The sequence below is a fragment of the Argopecten irradians genome, chromosome 10 (assembly GCF_041381155.1).
Source record: "Argopecten irradians isolate NY chromosome 10, Ai_NY, whole genome shotgun sequence".
In the NCBI taxonomy this organism is placed as follows: Eukaryota; Metazoa; Mollusca; class Bivalvia; order Pectinida; family Pectinidae; genus Argopecten; species Argopecten irradians.
In genome coordinates, this window is record NC_091143.1 from 32,938,382 (window position 1) to 32,962,775 (window position 24,394).

A 24,394-nucleotide genomic window follows, 5' to 3' on the forward strand; every position below is an offset into this window, starting at 1 on the left:
ACTAATTACCATCATAAATGGTTCAAAATGCATTATTATGCATCACAATGATCTAGTTGACCTTTTAATTGCTCGTTAAGGGCCCATTACATATTCGATTCCCTGATTATTATTCGATTCCCTAATTACTTATTCAATTTCAAGCTTCTATTTACCATCAGAAATGGTTCAAAATGCATTATTATGCATCACAATAATCTAGTTGACCTTTTAATTGCTCATTAAGGGCCCATTACTTATTCGATTCCCTGATTACTTATTCGATTCCCTGATTACTTATTCAATTTCTAGCTACTAATTACCATCAGAAATGGTTCAAAATGCATTATTATGCATCACAATAATCTAGTTGACCTTTTAATTGCTCGTAAAGGGCCCATAACTTATTCGATTCCCTCATTACTTATTCGATTCCCTGATTACTTATTCAATTTCTAGCTACTAATTACCATCATAAAAGGTTCAAAATGCATTATTATGCATCACAATGATCTAGTTGACCTTTTAATTGCTCGTTACGGGCCCATTACTTATTCGATTCCCTGATTACTTATTCGATTCTCTGATTACTTATTCAATTTCTAGCTACTAATTACCATCACAAATGGTTCAAAATGCATTATTATGTATCACAATGATCTAGTTGACCTTTTAATTGCTCGTTAAGGGCCCATTACTTATTCGATTCCCTGATTACCTATTCGATTCCCTGATAACTTATTCAATTTCTAGCTTCTAATTACCATCAGAAATGGTTCAAAATGCATTATTATGCATCACAATAATCTAGTTGACATTTTAATTGCTCATTAAGGGCCCATTACGTATGCGATTCAGTCATTACACTTATTGTATTATATTAGAAATAATTTACTTTAAAGTTGTATGTGCCATAACTGGGCGAAAATTTCGGCATGTTTTTCTTCATTTATGTATTGAAACCCATAAGGTTTGGTGAATTAAGCCGTGAAAATCATTCAAATGGCTTCAGATGCCTTATAAACGTTAGTTAAAACACAGACATTTTGTACTGTATAATTGTTGTTTTGATGCCTTATGTATGTTTAGATGGAAACTTTCCTGCAGAAATAGTTTTACAATTACTAATAACATAACATTTTGCTCACTATAGATGTACATATAATCATTTTCTGCTCTTATTTGTATTTGTAAAATAAAAACTAATGCATTGAAAGTACTGTAATTTTCAAAATGTTAGTAGCTTTTGGTGATGAATAACATATTAAAAGCTTATCTTGATTCGTGAGTATGAAAAATACGGCACATATAACTTTAACTAGAGCTGTGACATATTTTCCATTCTTTTATGTAACGTATTGATCCATATTGATGTCTTATCTAAATGTACTTGCTATTTCCATTTTCCATTATCGTAATTTCCTGCGTATTACTTACATGAGGGTATACCAGCGGACAGAAAATAAATAGAGGATACTCCCCGTTTCTTGCTGCATACAAATAACATTTCATCGAGTGAGGTGAAAACTTAAATATCTTTCATGAGGTATTCATCAAGAAACAAGGAATATTCTATTTATTACATTTGTTTTCTGGCTTTCATTTTTAGAAGACCATCACTACTGTTTCGGCCAAAGGTTATTCCGCCATTGTCTTTTACAAAGTTATTTGCCTAAGCGATTATGTTTAGTATTTTTGTGAGCATAACGTCATATTTTTTTCAAATAATATGGCGACATTTTTGCACAAACTAATGGCGTAATAATCAAAACGATATTTTCAATGTCAATGCTGCATTCGGATTGGTCAAAAACGAATGAAAATATCACTCCTGGACTAGTAAAAATATCACTTATATTTTCATTACAAAACCCTTTCACTGCAAAAAGGTTATAAAAAGACATTTTTTTATGATTTTATCAAATAAGCTCTATATAACACGCACTGATTTTGACATTGGAAGATAGTACAATTTTTACATAAATATATGCATGCTTCTTCTATTATTAATATACATAGATACCTTATCTTTGATGTAAAAAAAACCTTCGGCAATACAAAAGAAATTACGGTTACGATGGTTAGTTTTAATTGCACTGTATTAACAAGGATTGATTGAAATGATAACAAAATGCGATTTTTGAACGGAGCTTTATTTATTTATTTCAACCCCCGAACGTAAATGGCATTTACGTGGGTGCAGCCTTTGATGCAGGCTTTGGAAAACTTCTTTAACGACCCAACAAGTCCATCATAATAGATCCAGCCTTGGATAATTGATCGAATGAAGGCACTAAAGTGGCCATGTCGGTGCATGGTGACACCGACAAGCGTGTATACGTCACCAGTAGGATAATGTAAATTCTCAGTAAAGTCTTCAATGTCATTTTCCAGATATCCGATTCGTACCAAGTCGGCTATTCGCAGAACTAGTACATATGGCCGTCCATCTCCAAATACCCGAGAAATGGATCTTCTTCCTGTGCACCTGCAGAAAATAATAGCTCTTAATCTTATATCTTTTTTAATATATAAAACTGAATACTGAAAAAATCTACAATCGTGGACGTCGCCAGGTCATTTGCAACCTCCTGAAATTAGTCAAGCGATGAAGAGATGAATAACAAGCTTCTGAGGTTCTTCATCAGATATCACAAATAAAATATTGCTGCGGAATTGAAGCACTTTCAGTTTTTTTTTTTGAAGTTTTAATGTTACATTCTATTATCTTAAGGCATATGATAAATCGTTTGGAATTCAGGCTAAAAAGCATTGAGATACGTTTTTGCCGTATCATCCAAAAAAAAGTCAAACAAAAATCCTTTCCCCACGTTCAAACAAACGATAAACAAAGGAGATAAAGAAACAATAGGAAAAAAACGTGATATTAAATTGCAATATCTTTTTTTAATTTCGTTTGATCGTCGTATGATTAAATCATTGATCCACCATGTATTGAAACATTCTCCAGAATGGAATTACCTCATTTCGCTGGACGGACGTATTAAGACAAAGCACTATACTTCTCCTCGTTTTATCGATATAAACAAGGAAATGATATGTACATCATGTTTACGCAGTTGTCTCATTCACAAACAATGTCCCAACCTGATAATGTTTAATACCGATAACTTTTGAATATTTCTATACAAGATTATTAGATATTTAATGTATTAAGAATTCGTGTACTCTTTTCTATAGATCTAAAAACCTAGAATGATGTAGAATATCCTGTAACCTAGAGGAGATATCCGAAAAAGAGACAGATGATGGACCAGTAAAGATCATTCTGTAGTGGACATTTTTATTCCCAGCTCTCCCTGATTTCTGTTTTTTATGTATATATTCATTTCATTTCAGAAAAAAATGTTTATTGATAAAACATAATTGATCATATTTTATCCCGAAGAATTATTCTTTTCATAGTGCCGGTGTCAAGTCAACATTCATCAGTACAGAGTAGTAAATTATTTTAGTTATAGGAGCGCAAACTCTGGCTTTTCCACCAGTCACGTTTTAAATATATCCCTTTTCACACTAACTTTTCTCACCTCATTGCACCAGTCTCTCCGGAAACATTCTCCACCTCAGAATCAGAAAGCATCGTCAATCCACAACTCGAATCACTAGGAGCAATCCATTCTCGGAACATCTGATCGATGGTACTGGGACAATTCGAACTGTTAAAAACCGAAAGGGACGTATCACTTGCTATAAATGGTTCTATATTTATTTGCAATAATTGTTTCTTCTAAAATCAATCAACGCAATATTTAAGGACTAAACTAATGTTTCAATTGACAAATTGCAATTCCTTAATGACACAAAAGACTTTATGTAACTTTACGTCACCGTCTGACTATCATTGTTGAATATGTAGTATCACATTTCATTACGTTGACAGATGAATTAGATGAATGACTATCATTATTGAATATGTAATATAACATTTCATTGTATATGATTAACGACAATGACCTTTTTTTTTAATGAAATGGCAACAAGACATAAATACCATTCTCTACAGTGAATGAACCCGTAAAGTTTTTATTTCATGTTACCTTAGGAATATCCCTGTCCTTTGTCGTTCGATGTACGGATGCGGGCAAGAGGGGCTGCTGCATTTCTCCTTGATCATTGTTTGAACTGTTTTGTTGAAAATGCCAGCGAACATCTCATCTTCCTCGCCATATAGGTTGATGACTTTTTCACGAAGGAATCGCTCCTTTACCATGGTTAGCCATGTGGCCTTGGCGTCTGCAAAGTTTCCGGTTGACATTAGATGTAGAGAATTAAGTAGAGTGTTCAATATCGGATTTTGGCGGTTGCAATCTGTTAATAGGGACTGGTTGTCCAAATGAGTGATATACATGATGGTCAGAAAATTGTCAATGGTGCAAGTGTTCCTAAGATGTTGCCCGATGCTGGTTACACCTCCCCACCGAGGCACCGGGGGAAATTTCTGAAGAACGCTCTCATGTTTCGCTACTGTTTGTTTTTCATTTTCAAATCTTGTATCTTGTTGTTGTCGGCTGTCCCCAGAACTCCTTGCAGTCTGTTTTGGTTTCTTGGGAGGTTGATACCTGTTTTTGCCTCGTTTTCTCTTTCTTGACAATTTTTCCTCGGCAACATCAATAGTTCTTCTCTTCCTTTTGGCACATCTCATTTCAGGTAGGTTCAGTTCCTTTATTCGAGCATTGATACTCCGCTTGAGTTTCGATGCAAATTTGGCCGGTCTTAGACGCTCCTTTCCTTTCAATATGTCCTTCTTAACAATCCTGAACCAGGCTTCCACATTTGCATTTGAATGGCGAGTTTCATTTGTTTCTATTGGTAGTGATTCTGAATCGCACTCATAGCGTCCAAGTGAACCAAGAAGGAGACCGCTCCATAGTGGATAAATGGGAAAGAATCTCTTAACTAGAATATATACTATTTCTGGACAGTAGAAACTATTCGAGGGTTCTTTTTCGTTGATGCATCTTGTGAGATCTCTTTTTGTCTGTTCAGCCATTTGTGTCCATGGCGATGATTCAGTTATGGAGACATCTTGATCATCCAGTTTGACACTATGCTCTATTTCATCTTCAGTGTATACATAGTTTTCATCGGTCGCCCAGTCTGGATATTTCTGATATCTCTCATTGACGGCTTTTCTCGCTTTTTTGACATCATCTGTATCTTCTGTAGATAGCAGTACCATGAAAATTGATAATAGATCTTCCTTTGCGCTTTCAATGGATGTTTCATTGGAGAGAAGAGCAAATGACTTCATAAGAAACCTAAAGAGTTCCTTGTCTTTTCTGGAGGTTTGACGTGCGTGTTTACAAAACGTCTTGGTCATACGGGCAATGCAAATGTGTACAACAGTTAAACTAGATAGGTCTTCATTCTGCATTCGATGATGAACTATGTCCCATGCAACTTTAAGATAGCGTTTTACAGACATGCATTTGAAGGCCATGAGTATACTGTTTATCAAAGCCCAACTCCAGTCAACTTCCACCTTTCTTGGCTGAAATGATTTGGAATTTTCCTTAACCGCCCTCTGGAAAAATGTGAGAAAATGTATAATGGAAGGTTGCGAGTGGTCTGCTGTTACCATGCCAGCAATGGATAGAGGTGGAAGGTTTTCCTCTGGTTTGATAACAACAGAATAGAGGTAAGGCCTCTTCTGGTCTGGGAATGATTTGATGAGACATCCTTTTGAATCGATATATATATCTGGTCTAGCCATCTTCACAAGAACCTCAATTTGGGCATGGGAAAACATTATTACCGTGAAAGGATCGACTGCAACATACTGAAGATAGCCCGCATATCTGGATGTTGGATCAGCGTCATCATCAATGTAACTTTGTCTCAAAGATACTGTTTCTTGAATGATGTCCTTGTGAAGCATTTCTGCTTGTACAATCTCATTCACGGCCTTTCTAAGGACTGTCTTTGATGGACAAGATTTAATATCGCCAAGTTCATACTCATGCTTAGATGAGGCCTCAATGTTCTCATAATACACGTTGTCAATCCCTACGTCAAGAGCTTTCCGTGCCATGGAGGTCATTGCATCACCAGTTAATGGACGCCTTTCAGGTTTGTCGTGACAGACTTTTCCATTCAATGTAGCATACATTAAGACATTATCAAAAGGTTCTGTGGGTTCATCGTGGATAATCAAATCAATGTTTCTTTCACACTTTGAACGTCTGCATTGTGCTTTTCCCCTGAAAAATGGCGCTTGGTATTTTCTGCTGTGTTCTGATTTTACTATGTTGTAAATATATGAAAAGACACATCCCTCTTGGTATATCTCTTCAAGTTTACTGCCAATTACTTTATGCCAACCTTTCTTTAAGCATCGAGGTCGGTTTCTCTTTGTTGGTAATGGCGCAATAACTTCCCATTCCTTTCTATCAATAACTATCCCTGTTTTAACATTTCCTCTAACCTCGCTGAGGTTTTCGAAGTTCTCAGTATTGTTCGAGACGGTATCTTCAGTGGAATGTGATGATGGAAGACGATTCCGATCACCAAGGGGTTTTCTCCTTTTACCGAAAATTGGACTACAACGGGGTTTCTCATCAGCATTGTTGTCCGATGACTCTGCGTTGCTCGGGTCTTCTTGCTCATGGGAATGTGGTGCAAAGCGACGAATTTGATCCCCAAGGGGTTTTCTCCTTTTTTCGAACATGAGAACACGTTGGGGACTCATATCAGCATTGTCATCCGATGACTCGGCGTTGCTAAGGTCTGGTTGATCATGGGAATGTGTTGCACGACGACGATTCCGATCACCAAGGTGTTTTCTCCTTTTACAGAACATTGGACTACTACGGGATATCTCATCAGCATTGTCATCCGATGACTCGGCGTTGCTAAGGTCTGGTTGATCATGGGAATGTGTTGCACGACGACGATTCCGATCACCAATGGTTGTTATACTTTTACCGAACATTGGACTACGACGGGGTGTCTCACCAGCATTGTCATCCGATGACTCGGCGTTGCTAAGGTCTGGTTGATCATGGGAATGTGTTGCACGACGACGATTCCGATCACCAAGGTGTTTTCTCCTTTTACTGAACATTGGACTACGACGGGGTGTCTCATCAGCATTGTCATCCGATGACTCGGCGTTGCTAAGGTCTGGTTGATCATGGGAATGTGTTGCACGACGATTCCGATCACCAATGGTTGTTATGCTTTTACCGAACATTGGACTACGACGGGGTGTCTCATCAGCATTGTCATCCGATGACTCGGCGTTTCTAAGGTCTGGTTGATCATGGGAATGTGTTGCACGACGACGATTCCGATCACCAATGGTTGTTATACTTTTACCGAACATTGGACTACGACGGGGTGTCTCATCAGCATTGTCACCCGATGACTCGGCGTTGCTAAGGTCTGGTTGATCATGGGAATGTGTTGCACGACGACGATTCCGATCACCAAGGTGTTTTCTCCTTTTACCGAACATTGGACTACGTCGAGGTGTCACATCAGCATTGTCATCCGATGACTCTGCGTTGATCGGGTCTTGTTGTTCACGGGAATGTGGTGCAGGACGACGATTCTGTTCCTCATGCTGAGCATGAACATTACTTTCAATGATTATTGTGGGATCACTGTGTTTACGATGCTCACTTTGTTCGCTGTAGGAAGTTTGCGTTCCGTTTCATTTCGACCAAAATTTGGCAAAGTTACTATGTGCACTTTCCTATCAAACCTCTTTGGTGTGATTCTTTTCCTCTTTCTCTGATAAAAAAACGCAAGTTTTATTGAGTGTAATTTTCCCTTTAAGTAGAGTATCCTAACGAGTTACAATAATATGATAGATTCAATGGTATTCAACGTGTTTAATCGAAATTTGACTATGTATTGATTAAGTCCATTTTGCCTTAAAATCCGTGAGATTACTGTGATGCATAATAATGCATTTTGAACCATTTCTGATGGTAATTAGTAGCTAGAATCGAATAAGTAATCAGGGAATCGAATAAGTAATCAGGGAATCGAATAAGTAATGGGCCCTTAATGAGCAATTAAAAGGTCAACTAGATTACTGTGATGCATAATAATGCATTTTGAACCATTTCTGATGGTAATTAGTAGCTAGAAATTGAATAAGTAATCAGGGAATCGAATAAGTAATCAGGGAATCGAATAAGTAATGGGCCCTTAATGAGCAATTAAAAGGTCAACTAGATTATTGTGATGCATAATAATGCATTTTGAACCATTTCTGATGGTAATTAGTAGCTAGAAATTGAATAAGTAATCAGGGAATCGAATAAGTAATCAGGGAATCGAATAAGAAATGGGCCCTTAATGAGCAACTAAAAGGTCAACTAGATTACTGTGATGCATAATAATGCATTTTGAACCATTTCTGATGGTAATAAGTAGCTAGAAATTGAATAAGTAATCAGGGAATCGAATAAGTAATCAGGGAATCGAATAAGTAATCAGGGAATCGAATAAGTAATTGGCCCTTAATGAGCAATTAAAAGGTCAACTAGATTACTGTGATGCATAATAATGCATTTTGAACCATTTCTGATGGTAATTAGTAGCTAGAAATTGAATAAGTAATCAGGGAATCGAATAAGTAATCAGGGAATCGAATAAGTAATGGGCCCTTAATGAGCAACTAAAAGGTCAACTAGATTATTGTGATGCATAATAATGCATTTTGAACCATTTCTGATGGTAATTAGTAGCTAGAAATCGAATATGTAATCAGGGAATCGAATAAGTAATCAGGGAATCGAATAAGTAATCAGGGAATCGAATAAGTAATGGGCCCTTAATGGGCAATTAAAAGGTCAACTAGATTACTGTGATGCATAATAATGCATTTTGAACCATTTCTGATGGTAATTAGTAGCTAGAAATTGAATAAGTAATCAGGGAATCGAATAAGTAATCAGGGAATCGAATAAGTAATGGGCCCTTAATGAGCAACTAAAAGGTCAACTAGATTATTGTGATGCATAATAATGCATTTTTAACCATTTCTGATGGTAATTAGTAGCTAGAAATCGAATATGTAATCAGGGAATCGAATAAGTAATCAGGGAATCGAATAAGTAATCAGGGAATCGAATAAGTAATGGGCCCTTAATGGGCAATTAAAAGGTCAACTAGATTACTGTGATGCATAATAATGCATTTTGAACCATTTCTGATGGTAATTAGTAGCTAGAAATTGAATAAGTAATCAGGGAATCGAATAAGTAATCAGGGAATCGAATAAGTAATGGGCCCTTAATGAGCAACTAAAAGGTCAACTAGATTATTGTGATGCATAATAATGCATTTTGAACCATTTCTGATGGTAATTAGTAGCTAGAAATCGAATATGTAATCAGGGAATCGAATAAGTAATCAGGGAATCGAATAAGTAATCAGGGAATCGAATAAGTAATGGGCCCTTAATGGGCAATTAAAAGGTCAACTAGATTACTGTGATGCATAATAATGCATTTTGAACCATTTCTGATGGTAATTAGTAGCTAGAAATTGAATAAGTAATCAGGGAATCGAATAAGTAATCAGGGAATCGAATAAGTAATGGGCCCTTAATGAGCAATTAAAAGGTCAACTAGATTACTGTGATGCATAATAATGCATTTTGAACAATTTCTGATGGTAATTAGTAGCTAGAAATTGAATAAGTAATCAGGGAATCGAATAAGTAATCAGGGAATCGAATAAGTAATGGGCCCTTAATGAGCAACTAAAAGGTCAACTAGATTATTGTGATGCATAATAATGCATTTTGAACCATTTCTGATGGTAATAAGTAGCTAGAAATTGAATAAGTAATCAGGGAATCGAATAAGTAATCAGGGAATCGAATAAGTAATGGGCCCTTAATGAGCAATTAAAAGGTCAACTAGATTATTGTGATGCATAATAATGCATTTTGAACCATTTCTGATGGCAATTAGTAGTAAGAAATTGAATAAGTAATCAGGGAATCGAAAAAGTAATCAGGGAATCGAATAAGTAATGGAATAAGGAACTGGGAACTAGGAATCAACTTCACGGAAGTATGAACTCCGGGGTTTCCGATCACTTACGATCTCCACACCCCTGGACATTGGAGGCATCTCAGCGGAAAACATCTGAACCAATCACAGGTCTGCAAAAATTTTCTTTGAAGACTACAGAGAGAGCAACGCCCAACTTCAGAGCTAGACAGTCAACCACATTATAGTGCACCGTTATACGTCTACAAATGTTCATCATTGGGCTAAAATAACATTTCTGTTCTGTTGCCTCCAATTTTATTATGAGATAGTCCAGGGGTGTGGAGATCGTCAGGGGAGTAGCCAGGTTTAAAACAATGTGGATGCAATGACATAGGATTTTCGCTTTTACGACCACCCTCAAACATCTCCCAAAACAAATAATGAATATGTATGCTAAGATCGAAATTATTTCCATTTTGTGGAAAATATACTTAACATAAAATTAGATCATTCCAAATGAAGACACAAACATTTCTTGGCAAATTCAATTGAACTCTGAATGTATGTGGTCGGAACCCTGGAGTTATCGAGGATGTCCCCATCAAATCAATTTCTTCTGTACAAGATGTCATCGATCAACGACATTCGTAATGGTATTAAATCAAACGATACCGAAAACACTTCGACACTCTAGATCTATCGCTACACCATTTAAACTATTATTCAACAAAGCAATTGAAACTAGCAAAATTCTGACCGATGCTTAAGGAGTAGTCATGTATTTAACAAAAAAATGAATTTAAGTTTTAAGTTAAAGAAAAAAATCATACTGCTAGATATGCCAGATATAGAAATTGACTCTGTAAGCATGACTTGGGTGATAATATAATACGGTGGTCTAAATAAAGATAGCCAAACACTACTGCGTATATCTTGAAATAATTATTTGTGGAGATTTCAATCTTGTTCTCAATCCTCAACTTGATCACGATAAAACATATAAAACTGTGAACAACCCACAAGTTGGAGATAAAGTTTTTAATACTATTACAATAGTTGATCAATATAATTCAATAGAAATTTTCATAGACTTTCCAACTCAAAAAGATACAGTGAGTGCACACGGAAAAGGTAAACCTTCCGAAACAGTCGAGATTATTTGTTTTTATCTTGTATTTCCCCCGTTTTATAGAACCTATTTATACATATGATCACTCTATTGTAGAGTAAGTATTGACATTTAAAGGCCCACTACCTTTCCAAAACAAAAAACAAAAGTTTCTTAAAAACAACAATAACTGACGAAAATGTATATATATTGATAACATAAACAACTCGCGTTATGAAAATTAACATTTAATTTATTTTGATTAATTTGTTCAGAAGGTGATGATGAGTGAAGATAATAACTTTTTCGACTCTACAAAATTATCAATCTCATTTTACCTTTTCATTAAAAAAAATAAAAGCCATTCGGGAAATGTAGCGGGCCTTTAATGCATTTAAAAGAGTAAGGGGTCTTTGTAAATTCGATAACTTTCTTCTTAATATGATACAGAATATATTCAACGGATTAAAAAGGTACATATGTACAATTGTATTACCGACACACACACTAAGAAAGAATAGTGTCTTCCGAACAAATATCGAACAGGTCTAGTTACAATTTTTTTCGATTTTCATGAGCCTGTCAGCCTATATTTCTAAGAGGCATAGATAAGGGGAGATAATTCAAACTTACACTGTACCCGACTGGACTATAGACAAAAATTATATTTGTTCCTCAAAAGTCAGTTCAGATTAACCGATCATAAACCATAGTATATTACAAAGAGAGAATCTTTTACTTGGCATAAATGTTTATCTATCAAATAAATCGATTTTAACTTAATAAGTTTGGATTTTGTAAACCAATTTGCATACAAAGCTGAATAGTCCGACGGATTTTAAAATCGTTATATGCAAACAGCTGGATTTCCGGAGCCCTTTATAAATATTTTACGAAGTGATTTAATATCTATACCCTGGCATGGAATACAGTATGTCTTCTCGTATATTTGCTCTAAATTTTATTTTCACTATTTTTCATAATTTCAAATCATGCATATCTATTTTTTTACATTACATATGGTGGATATCATGACAGGGCTATCCCGTGGGTGCTTGGAAAAAGAATCGTTCAACACATTTGAGGTCTCAACCCGAGTATTAGATTCTTAAGTGGTCAAGCACGAGGTTGTGTCGAGTGTTTGACAGATTAAGAATCGTATCCCGATTGACAGCTTAAGAATCGTATCCCGAGGGTTGAGATCTCCTGTCTTACCCTAAAAGGGTGAATGATTTTTCCCTTAGCATGTGCACCACATACATGTTGCAGTCATGCAATGTCAACATCGTCATTATCTTTTACGCACCGTGACGTCAATGTGATGACGTGCGTCTCTATAAAAATGTTTATATAACTAAATGTTCACCATTTTTCATAAAAGTACGGGGGGAGGAGAATCATGGGTCTGTAAGGTTCACAGAGATATCTTAATAATCAAACCTCGAATTGACCAGCCAAACATGTTTCACTCATGTTGAGATATCGGATTCCCTGCCCACTTGACAGACCAATGCAAGATTCTTTTAGTCCCCTGACAGTCTATATTAATTATCAGTGAATGTCATGAGTATATGGATCACAGGGACCTGGCACATATATCAATACTGTTGGTTAGAAATTCGTGCCAGGTCCCTGTGGTATGGATGCTCTGTGTTCAGCCTTACATGACCTATATAATGATATAACGCCAGTGAAATCCTTCTCAACATGCTAATCAGTTAATTCACAGAATGTGAAATCATATTTCAAAAATAGATAGATACTGTGCAATAACTAATCACTAATTGATAATATCGTTTGTGATAATAAAATGATACAATGTAAGTGATTAATAAAACATGAATACAAGAGTGACATTCTATACAAAGATAGATAACCTCAGATCATTGTCTGGTTCATTACTACACGGGTGATATTTTATACTAATCTACATATACATGAGCACCTAGGGGACCCTCCCCTAATCTACATATACATGTGTCCTGAGGGGACCCACCACTAATCTACATATATATATACACATCAGCCCTGAGGGGACCCACCACTAATTTACATATATATATACACATCAGCCCTGAGGGGACCTACCACTAATCTACATATACATGTGCCCTGAGGGGACCTACCACTAATCTACATATACATGTGCCCTGAGGGGACCTACCACTAATCTACATATACATGTGTCCTGAGGGGACCTACCACTAATCTACATATACATGTGCCCTGAGGGGACCTACCACTAATCTACAGATATACATGTGCCCTGAGGGGACCCTCCACTAATCTACATATACATGTGCCCTGAGGGGACCCACCCCTAATCTATATATACATGTGTCCTGAGGGGACCTACCACTAATCTACATATACATGTGCCGTGAGGGGACCCACCACTAATCTACATATACATGTGCTCTGAGGGAACCCACCACTAATCTACATATACATGTGCCCTGAGGTGACCCACCACTAATCTACATAGACATGTGCCCTGAGGGGACCTACAACTAATCTTCATATACATGTGCCCTGAGGGGACCTACCACTAATCTACATATACATATGCCGTGAGGGGACCCACCACTAATCTACATATACATGTGTCCTGAGGGGACCCACCACTAATCTATATATACATGTGTCCTGAGGGGACCCTCCACTAATCTACATATATATATACATGTGTCCTGAGGGGACCCTCCACTAATCTACATATATATATACATGTGTCCTGAGGGGACCCACCACTAATCTACATATATATATACATGTGTCCTGAGGGTACCTACCACTAATCTACATATATATGTGTCCTGAGGGGACCCACCACTAATCTACATATATATATACACATCAGCCCTGAGGGGACCCTCCACTAATTTACATATATATATACACATCAGCCCTGAGGAGACCTACCACTAATCTACATATACATGTGCCCTGAGGGGACCTACCACTAATCTACATATACATGTGCCCTGAGGGGACCCTCCACTAATATCTACATATACATGTGCCCTGAGGGGACCCTCCACTAATCTACATATACATGTGTCCTGAGGGGACCTACCACTAATCTACATATACATGTGCCCTGAGGGGACCTACCACTAATCTACAGATATACATGTGCCCTGAGGGGACCCTCCACTAATCTACATATACATGTGCCCTGAGGGGACCCACCCCTAATCTATATATACATGTGTCCTGAGGGGACCTACCACTAATCTACATATAACATGTGCCGTGAGGGGACCCACCGCTAATCTACATATACATGTGCTCTGAGGGAACCCACCACTAATCTACATATACATGTGCCCTGAGGTGACCCACCACTAATCTACATAGACATGTGCCCTGGGGGGACCTACAACTAATCTTCATATACATGTGCCCTGAGGGGACCTACCACTAATCTACATATACATATGCCGTGAGGGGACCCACCACTAATCTACATATACATGTGTCCTGAGGGGACCCACCACTAATCTATATATACATGTGTCCTGAGGGGACCCTCCACTAATCTACATATATATATACATGTGTCCTGAGGGGACCCTCCACTAATCTACATATATATATACATGTGTCCTGAGGGGACCCACCACTAATCTACATATATATATACATGTGTCCTGAGGGTACCTACCACTAATCTACATATATATGTGTCCTGAGGGGACCCACCACTAATCTACATAATATATATACACATCAGCCCTGAGGGGACCCTCCACTAATTTACATATATATATACACATCAGCCCTGAGGAGACCTACCACTAATCTACATATACATGTGCCCTGAGGGGACCTACCACTAATCTACATATACATGTGCCCTGAGGGGACCCTCCACTAATCTACATATACATGTGTCCTGAGGGGACCTACCACTAATCTACATATACATGTGCCCTGAGGGGACCTACCACTAATCTACAGATATACATGTGCCCTGAGGGGACCCTCCACTAATCTACATATACATGTGCCCTGAGGGGACCCACCCCTAATCTATATATACATGTGTCCTGAGGGGACCTACCACTAATCTACATATACATGTGCCGTGAGGGGACCCACCACTAATCTACATATACATGTGCTCTGAGGGAACCCACCACTAATCTACATATACATGTGCCCTGAGGTGACCCACCACTAATCTACATAGACATGTGCCCTGAGGGGACCTACAACTAATCTTCATATACATGTGCCCTGAGGGGACCTACCACTAATCTACATATACATATGCCGTGAGGGGACCCACCACTAATCTACATATACATGTGTCCTGAGGGGACCCACCACTAATCTATATATACATGTGTCCTGAGGGGACCCTCCACTAATCTACATATATATATACATGTGTCCTGAGGGGACCCTCCACTAATCTACATATATATATACATGTGTCCTGAGGGGACCCACCACTAATCTACATATATATATACATGTGTCCTGAGGGTACCTACCACTAATCTACATATATATGTGTCCTGAGGGGACCCACCACTAATCTACATATATATATACATGTGTCCTGAGGGGACCCTCCACTAATCTACATATATATATATATACATGTGCCCTGAGGGGACCCTTCACTAATCTACATATATATATACATGTGTCCTGAGGGGACCCACCACTAATCTACATATACATATACATGTGTCCTGAGGGGACCTACCACTAATTTACATATACATGTGTCCTGAGGGGACCTACCACTAATCTACATATACATATACATGTGTCCTGAGGGGACCTACCACTAATCTACATATACATGTGTCCTGAGGGGACCTACCACTAATCTACATATACATGTGTCCTGAGGGGACCTACCACTAATCTACATATACATGTGCCCTGAGGGGACCTACCACTAATTTACATATACATGTGCCCTGAGGGGACCTACCACTAATTTACATATACCTTTGCCCTGAGGGGACCTACCACTAATCTACATATACATGTGCCCTGAGGGGACCTACCACTAATTTACATATACATGTGCCCTGAGGGGACCTACCACTAATTTACATATACCTGTGCCCTGAGGGGACCTACCACTAATTTACATATACCTGTGCCCTGAGGGGACCTACCACTAATTTACATATACCTGTGCCCTGAGGGGACCTACCACTAATTTACATATACCTGTGCCCTGAGGGGACCTACCACTAATCTTCATATACATGTGCCCTGAGGGGACCTACCACTAATCTACATATACATGTGCCCTGAGGGGACCTACCACTAATCTACATATACATGTGCCCTGAGGGGACCTACCACTAATCTTCATATACATGTGCCCTGAGGGGACCTACCACTAATCTACATATACATGTGCCCTGAGGGGACCTACCACTAATCTTCATATACATGTGCCCTGAGGGGACCTACCACTAATCTACATATACATGTGCCCTGAGGGGACCTACCACTAATCTACATATACATGTGCCCTGAGGGGACCTACCACTAATCTACATATACATGTGCCCTGAGGGGACCTACCACTAATCTACATATACATGTGCCCTGAGGGGACCTACCACTAATCTACATATACATGTGCCCTGAGGGGACCTACCACTAATCTACATATACATGTGCGCTGAGGGGACCCACCACTAATCTACATATACATGTGCCCTGAGGGGACCTACCACTAATCTTCATATACATATGCCCTGAGGGGACCTAACACTAATCTACATATACATGTGCCCTAAGGGGACCTACCACTAATCTTCATATACATGTGCCCTGAGGGGACCCTCCACTAATCTACATATATATATACATGTGTCCTGAGGGGACCCACCACTAATCAACATATATATATACATGTGTCCTGAGGGTACCTACCACTAATCTACATATATATGTGTCCTGAGGGGACCCACCACTAATCTACATATATATATACACATCAGCCCTGAGGGGACCCTCCACTAATTTACATATATATATACACATCAGCCCTGAGGGGACCTACCACTAATCTACATATACATGTGCCCTGAGGGGACCTACCACTAATCTACATATACATGTGCCCTGAGGGGACCTACCACTAATCTACATATACATGTGTCCTGAGGGGACCTACCACTAATCTACATATATATATATACATGTGCCCTGAGGGGACCTACCACTAATCTACAGATATACATGTGCCCTGAGGGGACCCTCCACTAATCTACATATACATGTGCCCTGAGGGGACCCACCCCTAATCTACATATACATGTGTCCTGAGGGGACCTACCACTAATCTACATATACATGTGCCCTGAGGGGACCCACCACTAATCTACATATACATGTGCCCTGAGGGGACCCACCACTAATCTACATATACATGTGCCCTGAGGGGACCCACCACTAATCTACATAGACATGTGCCCTGAGGGGACCTACAACTAATCTTCATATACATGTGCCCTGAGGGGACCTACCACTAATCTACATATACATATGCCGTGAGGGGACCCACCACTAATCTACATATACATGTGTCCTGAGGGGACCCACCACTAATCTATATATACATGTGTCCTGAGGGGACCCTCCACTAATCTACATATATATATACATGTGTCCTGAGGGGACCCACCACTAATCTACATATATATATACATGTGTCCTGAGGGGACCCACCACTAATCTACATATATATATACATGTGTCCTGAGGGTACCTACCACTAATCTACATATATATGTGTCCTGAGGGGACCCACCACTAATCTACATATATATATACATGTGTCCTGAGGGGACCCTCCACTAATCTACATATATATATATATACATGTGCCCTGAGGGGACCCTTCACTAATCTACATATATATATACATGTGTCCTGAGGGGACCCACCACTAATCTACATATACATATACATGTGTCCTGAGGGGACCTACCACTAATTTACATATACATGTGTCCTGAGGGGACCTACCACTAATCTACATATACATGTGTCCTGAGGGGACCTACCACTAATCTACATATACATGTGTCCTGAGGGGACCTACCACTAATCTACATATACATGTGTCCTGAGGGGACCTACCACTAATCTACATATACATGTGCCCTGAGGGGACCTACCACTAATTTACATATACATGTGCCCTGAGGGGACCTACCACTAATTTACATATACCTTTGCCCTGAGGGGACCTACCACTAATCTACATATACATGTGCCCTGAGGGGACCTACCACTAATCTACATATACCTTTGCCCTGAGGGGACCTACCACTAATCTACATATACATGTGCCCTGAGGGGACCTACCACTAATTTACATATACATGTGCCCTGAGGGGACCTACCACTAATTTACATATACCTGTGCCCTGAGGGGACCTACCACTAATTTACATATACCTGTGCCCTGAGGGGACCTACCACTAATTCTACATATACATGTGCCCTGAGGGGACCTACCACTAATCTACATATACATGTGCCCTGAGGGGACCTACCACTAATCTTCATATACATGTGCCCTGAGGGGACCTACCACTAATCTTCATATACATGTGCCCTGAGGGGACCTACCACTAATCTTCATATACATGTGCCCTGAGGGGACCTACACTAATCTACATATACATGTGCCCTGAGGGGACCTACCACTAATCTTCATATACATGTGCCCTGAGGGGACCTACCACTAATCTACATATACATGTGCCCTGAGGGGACCTACCACTAATCTACATATACATGTGCCCTGAGGGGACCTACCACTAATCTACATATACATGTGCCCTGAGGGGACCTACCACTAATCTACATATACATGTGCCCTGAGGGGACCCACCACTAATCTACATATACATGTGCCCTGAGGGGACCCTCCACTAATCTACATATACATGTGCGCTGAGGGGACCCACCACTAATCTACATATACATGTGCCCTGAGGGGACCTACCACTAATCTTCATATACATATGCCCTGAGGGGACCTAACACTAATCTACATATACATGTGCCCTAAGGGGACCTACCACTAATCTTCATATACATGTGCCCTGAGGGGACCCACCACTAATCTACATATACATGTATAAATACATGTGCCCTGAGGGGACCTACCACTAATCTACATATATACATGTGCCCTGAGGGGACCCACCGCTAATCTACATATACATGTGCCCTGAGGGGACCTACCACTAATCTACATATACATGTGCCCTGAGGGAACCCACCACTAATCTACATATATACATGTGCCCTGAGGGGACCCACCACTAATCTACATATACATGTGCCCTGAGGGGACCCACCACTAATCTACATATACATGTGCCCTGAGGGGACCTACCACTAATCTACATATACATGTGCCCTGAGGGGACCTACCACTAATTATCTAATCTACATATATATATACATGTGCCCTGAGGGGACCCACCACTAATCTACATATATATATACATGTGCCCTGAGGGGACCTACCACTAATCTACATATACATGTGCCCTGAGGGGACCCACCACTAATCTACATATATATATGCATGTGCCCTGAGGGGACCTACCACTAATCTTCATATACATGTGCCCTGAGGGGACCTACCACTAATCTACATACACATGTGCCCCGAGGGGACCCACCACTAATCTACATATATACATATATACATGTGCCCTGAGGGAACCCACCACTAATCTACATATACATGTGCCCTGAGGGGACCTACCACTAATCTACATATACATGTGCCCTGAGGGGACCTACCACTAATCTACATATACATGTGCCCTGAGGGGACCCACCACTAATCTACATATACATGTGCCCTGAGGGGACCTACCACTAATCTTCATATACATGTGCCCCGAGGGGACCCACCACTAATCTACATATACATGTATATATACATGTGCCCTGAGGGAACCTACCACTAATCTACAGATATACATGTGCCCTGAGGGGACCCACCACTAATCTACATATACATGTGCCCTGAGGGGACCTACCACTAATCTACATATACATGTGCCCTGAGGGGACCTACCACTAATCTACATATACATGTGCCCTGAGGGGACCTACCACTAATCTACAGATATACATGTGCCCTGAGGGGACCTACCACTAATCTACAGATATACATGTGCCCTGAGGGGACCTACCACTAATCTACATATACATAATGTGTCCTGAGGAGACCCACCGCTAATCTACAGATATACATGTGCCCTGAGGGGACCTACCACTAATCTACATATATATACATGTGCCCTGAGGGGACCTACCACTAATCTACATATACATGTGTCCTGAGGGGACCTACCACTAATTATATAATCTACATATATATATACATGTGCCCTGAGGGGACCTACCACTAATTATATAATCTACATATACATGTGCCCTGAGGAGACCCACCGCTAATCTACAGATATACATGTGCCCTGAGGGGACCTACCACTAATCTACATATATATATACATGTGCCCTGAGGGGACCTACCACTAATCTACATATACATGTGCCCTGAGGGGACCTACAACTAATCTATATATACATGTGCCCTGAGGGGAACCCCACCACTAATCTACATATACATGTGCCCTGAGGGGACCTACCACTAATCTACATATACATGTGTCCTGAGGGGACCTACCACTAATCTACATATACATGTGTCCTGAGGGGACCTACCACTAATTATATAATCTACATATATATATACATGTGCCCCGAGGGGACCACCACTAATCTACATATATATATATATATACATTTGCCCTGAGGGGATCTACCACTAATCTACATATGTATGTGCCCTGAGGGGACCAACCACTAATCTACATATACATGTGTCCTGAGGGGACCTACCACTAATCTACATATACATGTGTCCTGAGGGGACCTACCACTAATCTACATATACATGTGTCCTGAGGGGACCTACCACTAATTATATAATCTACACATATATATACATGTGCCCCGAGGGGACCCACCACTAATCTACATATATATATATACATGTGCCCTGAGGGGATCTACCACTAATTATATAATCTACATATATATATACATGTGCCCTGAGGGGACCTACCACTAATTATATAATCTACATATATATATACATGTGCCCTGAGGGGACCCACCACTAATCTACATCTACATATATATATACATGTGCCCTGAGGGGACCTACCACTAATTTACATATACATGTGTCCTGAGGGGACCTACCACTAATCTACATATTCATGTGCCCTGAGAGGACCTACCACTAATTATATAATCTACATATATATATATACATGTACCCCGAGGGGACCCACCACTAATCTACATATATAAATACATGTGCCCTGAGGGGACCTACCACTAATCTCCATATACATGTGTCATGAGGGGACCTACCACTAATCTACATATACATGTACATGTGCCCTGAGGGGACCTACCACTAATCTACATATACATGTGCCCTGAGGGGACCTACCACTAATCTACATATACATGTGCCCTGAGGGGACCTACCACTAATCTTCATATACATGTGCCCCGAGGGGACCCACCACTAATCTACATATAGATGTATATATACATGTGCCCTGAGGGGACCCACCGCTAATCTACAGATACATGTGCCCTGAGGGGACCTACCACTAATCTACATATACATGTGCCCTGAGGAGACCCACCACTAATCTACAGATATACATGTGCCCTGAGGGGACCCACCACTAATCTACATATACATGTGCCCTGAGGGGACCTACCACTAATCTACATATACATGTGCCCCGAGGGGACCCACCACTAATCTACATATACATGTATATATACATGTGCCCTGAGGGAACCTACCACTAATCTACAGATATACATGTGCCCTGAGGGGACCCACCGCTAATCTACATATACATGTGCCCTGATGGGACCTACCACTAATCTACATATACATGTGCCCTGAGGAGACCCACCGCTAATCTACAGATATACATGTGCCCTGAGGGGACCTACCACTAATCTACAGATATACATGTGCCCTGAGGGGACCTACCACTAATCTACATATACATGTGTCCTGAGGAGACCCACCGCTAATCTACAGATATACATGTGCCCTGAGGGGACCTACCACTAATCTACATATATATACATGTGCCCTGAGGGGACCTACCACTAATCTACATATACATGTGTCCTGAGGGGACCTACCACTAATTATATAATCTACATATATATATACATGTGCCCTGAGGGGACCTACCACTAATTAGCTAATCTACATATACACTGAGATATACATGTGCCCTGAGGGGACCTACCACTAATCTACATATATATATACATGTGCCCTGAGGGGACCTACCACTAATCTACATATACATGTGCCCTGAGGGTACTACTACAACTAATCTATACATATACATGTGCCCTGAAGGAACTCACCACTAGTCTACATATACATGTGCCCTGAGGGGACCCACCACTAATCTACATATACATGTGTCCTGAGGGGACCTACCACTAATCTACATATACATGTGTCCTGAGGGGACCTACCACTAATCTACATATACATGTGTCCTGAGGGGACCTACCACTAATTATATAATCTACATATATAAATACATGTGCCCCGAGGGGACCCACCACTAATCTATATATATATATATATATACATTTGCCCTGAGGGGATCTACCACTAATCTACATATGTATGTGCCCTGAGGGGACCAACCACTAATCTACATATACATGTGTCCTGAGGGGACCTACCACTAATCTACATATACATGTGTCCTGAGGGGACCTACCACTAATCTACATATACATGTGTCCTGAGGGGACCTACCACTAATTATATAATCTACACATATATATACATGTGCCCCGAGGGGACCCACCACTAATCTACATATATATATATACATGTGCCCTGAGGGGATCTACCACTAATTATATAATCTACATATATATATACATGTGCCCTGAGGGGACCTACCACTAATTATATAATCTACATATATATATACACATGTGCCCTGAGAGGACCCACCACTAATCTACATCTACATATATATATACATGTGCCCTGAGGGGACCTACCACTAATTTACATATACATGTATCCTGAGGGGACCTACCACTAATCTACATATTCATGTGCCCTGAGGGGGCCTACCACTAATCTACATATATATATACATGTGCCCTGAGGGGACCTACCACTAATCTACATATATATATATACATGTGCCCTGAGGGGACCTACCACTAATCTACATATATATATATATATACATGTGCCCTGAGGGGACCTTCCACTAATTATATAATCTACATATATATATATACATGTGCCCCGAGGGGACCCACCACTAATCTACATATATATATATACATGTGCCCTGAGGGGACCTACCACTAATTATATAATCTACATAGTGTATACATGTGCCCTGAGGGGACCTATCACTAATCTATATATATACATCACTAATATTATGAATTAAACCTTTTTTTATTTAAACATTGATGTCACTATTTTTTTAATTTCATGGGGGTATGAAAGAAATTTTGTTTGCAAACAATGTGATTCCGCGTACATTGGGCAAAGCATATGATTAATTTTCCAGACTTCTTGATAAAATAAAATACAGGTTTTTTTATCAATTAAATCAATTTTTCCATTGTGACGTCACGCACACTAATGATTGGTGTCCGTGCCATTCTCGGTTTTTTTTTTTTTTTTTGTTCAAAGGAAGTGGCCAAACAGAAAGCTAGATTTAGTATGAAAAAATGAATTTTAGTGGTATAAAAAACAAGAATCGGCCAATCAAACAGCCAGATTTAGATAATCTAGTATGAAAATAATAAAAAAAAACCCAAACATATCACCAAGGATTTATAAGTGAGATATACGTCCTTGATATCACTATTATGAATTCTTCTATTTCCTCCATTACATATAAATATATATATACTGTATATAATTTTTTTTTTTTCATTTTATTTTCAAATTTTGTAACACATTTGACAGACAAACAAATGCATTTTCATTCTACATATACACACACCTTTTCATTTTTCCAATATATTCTTCATGTGCGTTCCAATGGTACCATTCTTAAATATTATATGTTGATACATGTAATACAACTATACGTGATCATAATGAGTCAACTATCACGAGGTACTTACCCTGTCAGCCTTCTTCTCTGGGTTAATCGATTACAGGGAGTGACATTTCTTGCTTTTCTGAAGGTGACGT

At 39.4% G+C, this 24,394-nt stretch overlaps 2 protein-coding genes across 2 annotated transcripts in view; both read right to left on the reverse strand.

Annotated features, from left to right (window-relative positions):
- The window catches only part of LOC138333688 (universal stress protein YxiE-like), a 39,983-nt gene extending 15,589 nt beyond the window's left edge, over positions 1-24,394 (reverse strand). The window contains exon 1 of the mRNA XM_069282221.1: positions 24,325-24,394. The gene's annotated coding sequence lies outside the window, so the exon portion shown is untranslated. The remainder of the gene's footprint in view (positions 1-24,324) is intronic.
- Positions 2,140-10,097, reverse strand: LOC138332660 (uncharacterized). The gene is made up of 4 exons (XM_069280655.1): positions 10,068-10,097; positions 4,041-7,567; positions 3,531-3,659; positions 2,140-2,467 (listed from the first exon to the last, which is right to left on the reverse strand). The coding sequence occupies exons 1-4, from the start codon at positions 10,095-10,097 to the stop codon at positions 2,140-2,142; spliced, it is 4,014 nt and encodes a 1,337-aa protein (XP_069136756.1).